The sequence below is a fragment of the Netta rufina genome, assembly GCF_964035555.1.
Source record: "Netta rufina genome assembly, chromosome: 1".
NCBI classification, from domain to species: Eukaryota; Metazoa; Chordata; class Aves; order Anseriformes; family Anatidae; genus Netta; species Netta rufina.
In genome coordinates, this window is record NC_140123.1 from 76864805 (window position 1) to 76878075 (window position 13271).

The 13271-nt window shown below is 36.6% G+C and overlaps 1 protein-coding gene across 1 annotated transcript in view; it reads right to left on the reverse strand.

Moving 5' to 3' along the window:
* Positions 1 to 1047: 1047 nt before the first annotated feature.
* The window catches only part of MID1 (midline 1), a 104944-nt gene continuing 92720 nt past the window's right edge, over positions 1048 to 13271 (reverse strand). The window contains exons 8-10 of the mRNA XM_084282146.1: positions 5992 to 6153; positions 3353 to 3560; positions 1048 to 1778 (exon numbers count right to left, since the gene is read on the reverse strand). Coding sequence (XP_084138272.1) covers positions 1430 to 1778; positions 3353 to 3560; positions 5992 to 6153 — 719 coding nt within the window. The 3' untranslated portion in view covers positions 1048 to 1429. The remainder of the gene's footprint in view (positions 1779 to 3352; positions 3561 to 5991; positions 6154 to 13271) is intronic.

Genomic DNA, 13271 nt, shown 5'->3' on the forward strand with positions numbered 1-13271 from the left:
TGATCATTTTATATAAGTATTGTAGTAGTTACAAAGGGTTTCTACTCTGTAGAAAGGAAAGAGAAAAAAAATGCACCTGATTCAGCTTTGAGATTAAATAGGTACAACCTCTGTTGACTTCATTGAAGTTCTTCCACTAACACCAAGATGAATGTAGGGCCTGCTTGTGCAGATTCCTACTCCTGCTGAAAATTTGTTATTTACTCCTCATTCACAAAGAGAATTGTGCTTCCCCAAACAACCCAAGACAATGATAATTATGAACAAACTCCAGCTGTAGTGTTTCTCCACACAGCACATGCAAAACTGATTTCCTTGCTTTGTTATAGATACTACATAGTGTACAACAATGAAACATTTGTATTTAATTTAAAATCAATGGTAAGGTGGCTCATGTCTCACTTCTGAGTTATTGGCTGGGCTTGCTGTATTGAACTTCGTAAAATTAGTAATAAGCATTCACATGTCTACCATCAGAACCATGACATCTTCCATTACAATCAAACCTTAAATGATGCAGTGCTTTATCAAACTAATCTACAGTCAGACCTTGGATTGGCTGCTCTCCTCCAGTGTTGCTGATTTTCAGAGATGGTATCAGTCTTTCACATCCTCAGTGATTCTACAATGTTTCCCAAACATGAAAGTGAAACACTGGCAGACGGAAATGTTGCCATCAATAAAATAAATCACCAGATGATTTATACACTCACATTTCTAGGAGATACTCCACACGTGTTTTATGAACAGAGAACATAATGCACCATGAACAGAAGTAAATTAAACTTTCTTCTTTTGCTGTGTTGTCTAGCTCCACTTCCTTGCTTGTTTATTTTCATTCTATTTGGTCTGCACATTCCCATGTGGAAAGTAGAAATTAAGAGATCTTGCATTCAATAAGATTGGTAATGAGAGCACTAATATTGGTATGAATAAAACCAGCAGTATACTGACTTGTCCACTGCACAGTTTCCATCCTTCCAATTTCCTGCTTTTATCCACTGTAAAATAAAACGATGTAAAGGGGCTGATGAAACTTTAATGAATAGGACCATCAATGTGCAAAGCAAATAAGTCATTTTCCAGGTATCCAAAACAGGCTTTCCCTTTTCTCTCTCTCTCACTTTCTTTCTTTTTCTTTCTTTTTTTCTTTTTTTCCTTTTTTCTTTTTATAAATAATTTATAAATCTTCCAGTAAGATACTAAATACAAATCAAAACAAAAGCAACTGCAAAAAGAGTTCTAAGGTATTATTAAAGCCACTTCTTGTCCTGCACAAAGTACTCAGAAAAGAGAGTTTCTTCCCTTTTCACTTCTGTCCAGGTTCGACAGCAACAACCGGGATGCCAGGCAGTCTGCCAGCTCTGGCAAGCTCCTGCAGGCACCTGCCCTCAGGAAATGCGTCCTCCTACCTTTTGGCTTTTAGCAGTCATGCCAGCTGCTCAGAGGAGTCTAAGTGGTCAGGGATAGGCAAGCCAGTTATAATGGTCAAACACTTATTCCACACAGTGAATGTGGGGCACACGGGCTGCCCAAATGTAATGTCAAAGGTATAAAGGTGCAGGGAGTTCAAGGCATCATAAAAGGCAAGGGAACCGTTGTCGTAGTCCAGTAAAATGCCAACACGGCGGAGGTGAGGTGCAGGCTCTATTGGGATTTCCTTGCTGTTGTGTCGCACCACCCACGTGTTGTTACAGCGGCAGAGCACCCAGGAGGCAGAGTTCTTCCCAATCCACTCGTGCTTTGGGGCTGACTTGTATGAAATACCAATGGCATACCTGCAAAACAAAAACTACTCAGGAAAGCAATTGCCTCCTGCCCTGCTCATAGGCTGCTGTGTCAGCCAGAGAACTCACTGGAACTCCCCAGTCTCTTGATTGTGCTGATTAAGTTCTAAATAAGTGAAATTGCACCATAATATCGGCATGGGTTTAATTAATGTTTTTCCTATGTCTCTCTTACTTCTGAGATGTCAGGGAAACTTAATTGTCCCTCACTTTATTTGTAGTTTGGCTGCTATGGTAATTTTTTGGAACACATGCCTCTGGTATTCTAAAGGAAAATTATTAAGTACTCAGCAACTTAGGGTTTAAATTACTGGGTCTTGCATTTCCACTTCTAAACAGATGAATACAGAAGAATTCACTGATTTTAAAATACATTGCTATCTGTCACCTAATCTGATATCTCATTTCTCCTTTAATATATGGCACAGAAGGACAAATGCAAGAGTAGACATCAAAGAACACATTAAAAACAAACAAGCAAACAAACAAAAAAACATTTTTGCCATTCCCAAATGTGTTTTGCTAGATGTTGGTGTGAACATTTTTTAGACTGGGTATTGCACCAAGTGAAGCATTTACAGGTGAAGACTCTGCAAACTGTAATTCATGGCAAAACGTCCAGGGTAAAAGGATTGTGAAAATGTTCTCATTAATGGACACCCAGGGCAAATACCTGTTTTCTCATATAATAAAGAAATGTAAAAGTTCCTCACATTCTAGAGACACTGCAGTATTTGTTGGGCTTTCAACCACCAGAGATTAATGTGCCATAAATTACTCTATTTTGATTTCTTGAAGTTGGCAAACAACATTTTTCTTGTTTGAGACAGTGGACATACCTGAACAGCTTACTGAATTTTTACTTTTTTAACTTCCATCATGATTGCTGCCTTTGAATCTTAAAGGATAACATCTTTTCTACTGACTAAAGGGACCCTGAAACCCAGCCCTTTATGGCTGAGAGGATTATTCAGGAATAGAATAACGTGCTCTTCCATTTCCTGCCCCAGGATGTGAAGCCTGGGGCATAGAGCTGGCACTGCTGCTCCCCACTGGTTCCCCAGAGCTGTATCTGACTTCCATCCCTGTGAATCTGGGTCATCAAATTGTCCTCATATTCTGTATTTTTGTTTTCTGTTTTGCTATGTTTTCCAAAAGAATGACAGCAAGATCTTTCATATCTAGTAAAGAAGCATGATCACACTTCAAATGTTTGCTCTGTTATAGAAATAAGATGAAACCTTCTTAGCTTTCCAGCTCACTAAAATCTTGAAATGTGTTTTCTGTAGATTCAAAAAACAATCAACCACAATCACAGAGGAAAAGTTCTGTATGGGTTTCTAAATATAAAGATGCTCTGTCTGGCAGAATAAGTTCCAGAATCTGAAAGTGCTGGAAATTGGGAAAATAGTCTGACAAATTGTGTAAAAGTATATGCTAGATCTGCTCTTATACCATTCCCCATGCACCTGTTACTGTTCTCTGTCAGAGGAACTGTGCTGGGACCTGCATGGACCTTTGGTGTGAACCAAAGATTATTCTCGTGTATAATCTTACATACGTACCATGTACTCCCACTAATAACCACTTCCCAGTAATGCCGTCCGCTGTCAATGAACACATTGCCAGCTACTCCATAGCTCCCTTGGCTTGTGAATCGCTCTGGTGTATGACTCTTTTTGGAGGAGGTTTCATCACGTTCCACTGTCAAGTTATCATGAGACACTTTCAATTTTCTGTGAGCAGATTTGGGGTCCAGTTTAAATGGCTGACCTATATAAGCAGAGACAAAGATACCAGAAGAACCGTTTGTCTTTAATTTTAAAAAGAAGAGTGAATAGAAAGCATAATAAAGAAGCATACAAGATTACATAATCGTATTAATCTCCTTCTCTGAAGTGTTTTCAAGATAGACTAAGCGATTCTGCTCCCTGTGCTAGCTGGCTTGCATTGTCAGTTTACTGTCAGTCTCATTGTGCACTAACTTCCCTGTGTTGATAATCCCTGAAAAGAGCCCTGAGTAATCTTCATGCCCATTATCCCTGACCTAAAGGTAACCTGAACACTCTAATTCTTGCATGTAATTGAAACCAATGTACATGCTAATAAAGGTCCGAGGGTTGCTTTTTTCACAGCATATTAGATTTAGAATGTTACATTCTATTAATTCACTAGGGATAAAGCTCCATAATAACGTCTTCATCATAGCTACAAAAAAATATGATTCCAAATCCCACAAAATGAGTTTGAAACTAAGAAAAAGCACTAGCCTTGTCTGTTCGTTCACTCACAGCTTTATTTATAACAAGCACAGTCAACAATTCAGGACCTTTTTGGAAGGACGCCCATGGGGTTCTATGGTGCTGGATATTGTGCATTAAAAAGAAGGAAGTGAACTATAACTTGGACCAAATAATACGGTGTAAAAACATTACTGAGGCTGTTGCTCTTGGCAAGTATCTTCAGCTGTAGCACAAGGTTTGTAGACAATAACAGGAAGCTTTTTGGTAAACTGAACCCTGTAGATATCTAAAGCCTGCCACAATTCTGACAAGTTTTCACCTTGTGTCAAAAAGCAGAATGATCATTTACCTCCACCAGGAGACAACTAGGAAACTATGATTCTATGTGTGATCCAGCAAAGCCCTTTTCCCTTAATGTCTTTCATGTCAAGGAAAAAAAAAAAAAAAAAGTAAGTGGAAGATTTGATCGCATGCATAGAAAATAGAAATGAACACTCCCATGAGGTCTGTGACCCTCTGGCACTGACAAGTGTACTTCAAATAAGATGTAAATTGCTCAGAGTTTATGAAGGAACAGTAAAGTACTTCTCATGCAGTACAGCTGAAAGCATTAGTGTGGGGGAGAGAAGAAATTAAATTCATCTGAGCAAGGATAGTCATTGGTTCAGATCTCTAAGAAACCTGAAAAGCAGAAATTAAAAATGGAAGATGACAGATGCAATGCTAATTCTCAGTTAACATTATTAGAGATGGGTTGGTATTAGGACAAGGAGTACTTTTAGTGTTAAAGTTATAATCTACTTTTATAATGTGTATTTAGTTATATATTATGATGAAGCAGAAGATAAACACATTGGAAGCTATTTGGGGACGTTTTTTGACTATTTTTTCTTACTGCTGAGTAGCAGTAATATATCTGCAGCCTGCCTCTTTAACTGGTTAGTATCCTTTGTGTTGTTGAAGCAGTATCTGAAAGATATCTTTGTGGAGTCATATTTGCTTACGTTATTTCTCAGTCGCCTGAGAGGTTGCTTTTGCACCACACTGGGTCACAAAAAGACAAAAGGATGAAGGGTTGCCGTTTCCAAGTGGATCTTCTGGTACTTCATTTCCTTGTATGTTATCAGATTCTTGGTAGCAGATGTATGGTTTATATGAGTAGCTTTTACACAGGAGTGCAAGCCAGAAGAAGCCCCTGAGCTGGTATGTGCCATTCCCTGTGGCCCCTTTCTTGCAACACTCAGTGTCACCCCTCTTTGAACACCTTCCCCCTCAAAAAGCAGATTTCAGAGAGTTCCCAGTGTTCCCTTTCCAGTGCTCAAAATTTTTCATGATGACTACAGGACTGAGGGATTGGCTGGGACACAAGAAAAAGATTGAAAACCCATCTTAAAATTGCTATACTACATCTGCTAATAATTTGTGTAACTATTATTTATTTTGTTTTTTGAAGTGGGATCTCTGACTAATCTACTTCCTTGCTGAACTCCATAAAAACTGAGAGGGACGGAGCTAAGGAAGTTTTCTAGTGTCCTAAGAAAGAGCTAATCTTGGAGAACAAAATTAAACTAACATCTTATGAAAGCTATACAAAAATAAAATATTTTATTGCAAACATAAGATGTTTTTACTTTGTAGAGGAAAAAGAGTAGGAAAAGAGGAAAAGAGGACATTAAACAAAACCACAAAAGACCATTTTCAAGCATTTCACATGTGATGGCTTGGTTCCTAAAAGATATTTCTGGTGACCAAAGTACAGATGCTTCTTATGATAAGAAGTAATTTCTGCACTACTGAAGACACCAGTAATCTTAAATTGAGTTAAATAAGTGACTTTCACTGTAAGAAGCACTTTAAACAGGTTAATCTGCTCTGCAGTCTTGTGTCTTTCAAAAACCAAACCTAAAAAGGAAGGCAAGAAAGAAGAAGAGTGTGTGCATGCTGGATTTCACTTTACTCACTGTTTGTCTTGAGCTTGCCGGGCTCACTGTTTCTGCTGCCAGCCTGATTAATGGCCTTAACAATGAAGATGTACTTAGTGCCACTCTGCAACCCATGCACGGTGTAGTGGTTTTGTTTGATATTGGGAACAATCATCCAGCTGTCGGCTGAGTTACATAAACCTGCAATTTCAAACCAAGCACATTAGTCATAACATACTAAACACTTTGTAACAGGGGAACATTTAGAGTACGCCTGAGCACCCAACCACCGATAAGAAATATGCTTCTATACCTTTTAAAGTGCTGTTACATTCACTAAGTCGCCACTTAATTACACTAATTCATTTCACCAGCCCTATACCAGGGTACCTTTTAACTTCTTGCTATATGAAGTCAACCATAAAAAATGGACATGTAAGAAATGACTCAGTGGAGGCATGAGCAATCTGGGAATTTTCATATCCCAACACAAGGAATTCTTCATTGCTTAAGGGCCAAAGGATTATGGAGATGCCATCAATCTACTTTTTAGATTAATGAACTCAGTGTAAGCCTCAAAAAAGTAACATAAGCAGTAATGCTCAGGGTTTTATGGAGCCACCTTTGCTGACAGTCATTGGGTATGTTTTCTTCAGGACCTGAAGCAAATTGTGGGAGGCCAAACAGGGTGAAGTGTGGGTTCCACGGCAAGCTTCAGCTTCTACATTCCCAAATTTGACAGGATGTAAATTAAACACTAAGTTTAATAGACGTAACTTTTTGATTTATGGCCTCATGGTTAGATGTCAGGTGGGGAAGAGCTACACAATTTTCTAGTTACAAACTATTTTGGGGTACATTTGATGACCACCACAGAAGTATAACATGTAGGAAATAAGTATAATAGGGTAGAAGCAATATAATCTGCAAAATATGAGCATAATCCATTAAAATGAATTCATTCAATTGCATAAATCTTTCTTACTGTGAAATAACTGCAATATCAGTGAATCACCCATAGTACTCACTGTACATTCTTAACAGCTCCCAGTCTAATGGATCCTCAGTCTGATAACTCTTTTGTTACAAGTGTTTATATAAATAACGAAGTTTTCATTTGCAATATATATATATGTTCACAACATTTTATAGTTATAAAGCTAGGAAAAGGTATACACATATGAAAGTATAAGCATGCACATGTGCATAAGGCTGGAAAAACTGAATGAAAAATTCTTGACTGGGTGGAAACTTACAGACTTCTTGATCTTACAGATTTCTTGATTGGACTAGATGATCTTTCAGGGTCCCATCCAATCCCTAAAATTCTGTGATTCTGTGATTTTTTTCCTTGGCTGGGCATAGAAAAAGTTACCAATGCTAATGTGCTGTTAAGCTAGCTTTCAGCTTCTAAGTCATGTTTTACCAGAAAACCAGTAAGTACTAGTGAAGAGAATCTTTTAGAAGCCAGTAGTACTTTTGGCTAAATATTAACCAATATAAAACCCTTACTTAAAGAAAAAAAAAAAAGTTACAAAGTTACTAGGTTATACGAAACTTTAAATAAAATGACCTGTGAAACAGGTTTATAGACTCATAGCCATTATAGATTCATAGCCATAGCAGAAGTCTCCTTCTTAATTTAGGATATACTTTCATAATGAAAGAGCATTAGGAATAGAATTTAAAATTCAAACTTCAATCTAAAAATTGTGCAGTGTTTGTCTCAGATTTTTCTCATATTACATAGCATCCTTGAGAGGTAGGGAGTAGGAAGAAAGGAAATAAAAGTAGCAGCACCCTGGCATAAAATATTTCAAAGATGACTTTTCCCAGTAAAAATTCAGCACAAGTATTACAGGTACATTCTTTCTGTAGATGAACTACTGCATTGATTTTACATCGAGACCATTTACCTAGCTCGGTGATGCTATTGCACAATAAATGTTAAGCTAAAATAAAGTAAAATAAAGCACTGGATTCAGGAGACCAGGATGACTAAGGAATCCCTTACTCAGCTGCCTCTGATGGGTTATCAAATAACATCTGTAAGTCTGTAAATGGGATGAATCTGGGCAGTAGTTCTGGAAGTGTCTGCTTCTTCCATGTCCACACACTTTGAAAGCTGTGGTCTATGGTATACATAGACCATATATAAAAAAAACCCTCATGCAGACAAAGTGCCCAGGTTTCTGCTAAATCATCTAGCAAATAGAGTTGTATCAATCAGTACAACTCTCTAAAGGGCACATTTTTCAGTCTTATATTACTCTTTTGCTGTTACCCTCCAGAGGCTAGTCAGTCCTTAACAAAGTACAAAATTTGTATTTATATAGGTATATGAAGGACTGTAAAAGTACAGATGTGTTGCTATGAGTCTCTTCGCCACTCTCTCCTGTCCTCCCATAAATGTGGACTCACACATACTCAATACTCAGTACTCTGTAGATTCAATAATTTACACAGAGTAAATTATTGTTATTATTAAAAGATCAAGTTGATAGTTAATTTGGATTATTTTGTACAGGAACAATCTCAATCTTTTTAGGTGTTGTTACATCTTGCTGCTAGGGGCTACTGGCAAAATGCTCGCAGGCATTCACCCCACCTAGCACTGAAAAAAGAGGAGCTCCTGAGTTAGGACCTTACTAACCTAAACTCTTTATACAGTCAGAAGAGAGGGATGGGAAGTGTCTGCTTCACCTAATGCATTTTCAAGCAGAAGGCTCTCTCTTCACTGATGATAAAAGATACCTTGGGTTTCTCTCCTTTGTCCTTCCTGTCTTAAGAATCCCAAACTTCTGGTGTTCAATAAATGCAGGATGCACAGTGACTAACTTGGTTACTTTGCTCGATAAACCTTGTTGTTAAGCAAACTCTGCACATGCCTCCACACTGATATGTCCATGTGCTTCCTGACTGTGACCTTGATGTCAAGGTTCAAACTGAAATTTGATTCAAAATTTTGGTAATGAAATTTTGATGATATTGATACTCCAAGTCCCAAATCTTTCAGACTGAAGAACAGTAACTAGTAACAGCCAAGGTAAGCTTTTAGGTATGAAAGAATATTTTGTCACTACATCAAAACATTTGGTCTTTAGTTCTACCCTAGCAGAACAACCTTTCTTCTCAGAATACAAAATAAAATAACTAACAATGATCAGGGAAATGATCATTCATAGCAGCCTGGTAACGTGGGCATGTGGGGGTAACTTGCCCTCTCAGCTCCCTGCCAGTGGCAGCAGGTTAAAGTGGAAAAGTACATATTTTCTTGCTGCTGCAGCAGCAAAAACTAAAGGTCTGGTATTGTAGCCACTCCTAATCCAGGCTACATTCAGGTTTCTTGTTTCAAAAACTCGGGGCTTTTTACAGGATTGTGCAGGTGGTAAAACAATGTATTTTTAAAGTGTGGACTACAAAAATGTAGGGAATTTAAATCACATCCTGGAATGGTGCAGTGAGCACAGTGATGTCCATACAGGATGTGTGAGTTTTCAAAACAAGTTTCTCAGAATCTGGAGGTAATAATTTGTAAAGCTGTTTCCCTGGTGTTGGCTGTTGATGCACTTTAAAGAACAGATGGGAAAAATCCCAAGGTGTAAATCCTCCTAAAATTTACACTGGTAGATTTTAATAAAATATATCTTCTTGAAAAGCAGGAGCACAAAAGTCATAGGAAGGTTATTTAATCACTTGAGTATTTTAATTATTTTTAAATGCTTTATTTAAATAATTATCAATTCAAATTGGTAGAATAAATACAGTAGGTGAAGGCAACAGATGACTTTCTACACCCCCTTGCATTCCCATGTGAATGAAAAAAATATATGCTGGACTTCTGCAAAACACATAGCTTTTTTAAAACAAAACAAAACAAAACAAAACAAAACAAAAAAACACTCTTTTAATACTTTTTAATAGGCAGTTCTCTTCCTTTTATCCTAAACTTGTTTTTGCGTCATTCAAAGATACTTGCTGAAAACCTTAGTATCATTCTGAAAATTGTAAGGAATCTGTTTTTTAATCAATTAAAGCTTCTAGAAAGAAACAAAAGATAGACTATTCAACAATTCATTGGTGATCATCGGAAGCATGAACTCCTAATTGTCGTAGGACAATTATGCCCACAAAATTTTATCCTAACTCATAAGAGAAGTAATCACAAAACACAGGGAAAGTTCTGACAATACAGTCTATCCTTAACACAGTTAATTTTACTATTTTGCCAATGTAACTAACATAAATTCCATTTAATGGGAAAGAGAACTGTTTACTCCTTTGTGTCTTGAAGAGAGTCTCATGTGTTTTCCATGAAGACATCTTGTGTTGCAGCTAGTAAAAAGCTGTGTTTAAATTTTAACCTTCCTGAAGCCCACTAAAGAAATTCCATGAAAAAAAAAATCAAACAAAAAATACTTCAACATTTATTGGTATGAGATAATGAAATTAGATTGCTAGATAGCTAGTGACAAATTTGAAAGCCTTTACAACATTCAGATTGCAGATGATTAGCTGCCTCTCAGAAATGCAAATGCATGAATAGTATAGCTCTGGGAACAACTTCTTTAGTAAACGTCTGTTTAATTTAAGGTACTGTATTTCTCTTACACACAGAACAGTGTTGCCAAGCATTTAATAGCCAAGCAGTTTGGCCACATTTGGAAATAATCTTTCCTGTATGAAATAGGATTCAAAATGAAATACTCTAGTTGGAATTTTTCCATCAAATGTTAACTTCCCAATTTTTCAGTTAATAAAAAAGAATATAGATGATTATGTTGGATAGAAAATACAGTAGAAAAACTTAGCATTACTTGTTTTTATAACTGAATTCTTAGCAATCTCTGAATGATATATGTCTCTGGTGGAGGAAACGTTCTGAAGAGTGGAAAGTTCAGTCTGACTACGTGGTTTTAAGAAACAGATTCCATAATAACAACCTCCATTAGCATGGTACTAGGGTTTGTATGCAAAGTGATTCCTATTGCCTCAAGGGAAAAAAGCTTGTTTTTTTTAGCTACTTCCTCGCAACTAATCCATAGCTGCAGTAACACAGACCTGAAGATGATCTATGAACCTATTTACTTTACCTGCTACAGGTAACACACAATAGCAATGGAAACTTTTGGGGATATGACAGAGCAATTGAAAAAATATATATGCAACAGCATGTAAATGAAATAAATAGAAATAAAATTGTGCTAATCTAAATTCTATTCCATTAAAACAGGATTAAAACAAACAACAACAACAACAAACAACAGCAAAAAACACCACAGCTTCAGTTCATCAAAACATCAAGGCTGCAGTACAGACTCTAACTCCTCTTACAGTGAAAAGAGCTCTCTGTGTTATTCCACACTATTATAGTAAACTCCAATATTCTAGGGATGATCTTGGAAAATAATCTATAAAAGTAAGGACTCTCGTACCTGACAGAGGATATAATACATCAGAGTGAATAAATATCCACTCATGAGTAAAATCATGATGTCAGTGGGCAAAGCTCCATTACCATTGGAAGCTGGAATGAACTGGGAGAGTCCTATATATCAGAAATTTGGGTAGACCTGTAGCAGCTCTGTTGGATTTGGAAGGGTAGAACTCTTCCATTGGAGGTATAAAACTCCTCATTAAATGAGATAAAAAAGCCTGACAATATTTAGAAAAACCTTCCTTTTATTTTATACTATACTTTCATAAATTTGTATTTGTTTTGGATTAAATTATAACTTTCAATGAAATTGAAAGTAATAGCCAGGATATTTCTGTAAGAGCTAGCTGCAGTTAAACAAACAAACAAATAAATATTTGGGCCAATTTTTCCATTTCTTTCTTCTTCCTTTTCAGATCTTAATAAGATTTTATAAACAAAGTTTCTTATTGTGTTCATTTATTTTCTCTTCAAATTTTTAATGGCATAATTTTTTGCAAAGTGATAGAATGAAAGTTCAGATCGCACACTAAATACTTCATGGCATACCCCCAAATTATCATATTCCATCTCTGAAAGAAAACTAATTGATTGTTTTGCAGATCAAAGCTTTCACTTCCACATGGGAAAACAGTCTCAAAATGAAATGCCTTGTTATTTATTCACTAGTAAGCAAAAAGTAAAATCCTATATCATAAAAGTGTGGAAATGGCAAACTTTACTGTTGCCATATTCATATGTAGTAGCAACAACTGACTTTTATAGTCTTCTACCATAAAGTCAGAGACAAAAATGGATCAGAAAATAAGCAATACACTGCATTAAGTTATTGAGTCCTGTCTGCTTAATAGTGGAAACCGGGGAAACTTTTCTTTCCTTATCTACCTGGCTCCAATTTGTTCCAAATTACTATTAAACTTTTGGTATCTAACTTGCTCAGATGTAGGAGTATGTATTGAATTTTCTTTTTCTTCTTTTTTTTTTTTTTTTCTTTTTTTTTAATTTTCCTCCAGTATTCTAGAATTTTATCATGTATTGCCCAAAATTAGGCTATCTAGCAAGATACTAAACGGAGGTTTCAACAAAATGTTAATTAAATTTTCAAAGGTCCACTTTATTTTTTGGTCAATCCTGAATACCATAATATATTCATAATATGCTATGTCAAATTGGTGCTAAAATACTTGCACATGAATCCTCAGATATCCTTTCAGATGGCTTGGAAAACTAACTCTACTTTAGTGATGGAGAAAATTAGGTGCTCACAGCAGCAGTGGAGTCAGCACAAGTTTGTCTTAGTCCTGAGACTTGGCAGAGACCATACAATTTTTTCACTGATATAAAGTATGTAAACATGTCTATAGCACTGACTTCCATTAAAAAAATCTCAAAACAAATTTTGTAAGAACAAAATCACTTCCACATTGGGGTGGAAGCCTATTTAGAGCTAAGCCTATCTAGTTCAGTGTGTGGCTAGGGTTTTTGATAGCGGACAAAAGCAAGTGCCCAGGAAGATGTTAACTGACAGGGAAAGCACACAGTGATCATTTCTCACCGTGTTCTCCCAGGCTCCAGTACCATACAGCTCTGGGACTTCCTGAGCCAGGAGGAAGTATCTGCACTTCATTGTTTTCACTGGATTTTTCTAGCATAATCTCTCCAGAGATTATGAAGAGATGAGCCCATGCTCATCTCTTCAACTTAAATTTTTAATCAACAACCCTTTGTGACAATGAGTTTCACAATTTAAACATTTATTGACTGAACAAACTCTGTCTTTTGACTGATTTGGTTCATTTCAGTCTCCTGCAGTTTCATAAAGCCACTATACATCAGATAGTAGCATTCCTATTAATCATATAGGAATCAGGACGAAGTTAAA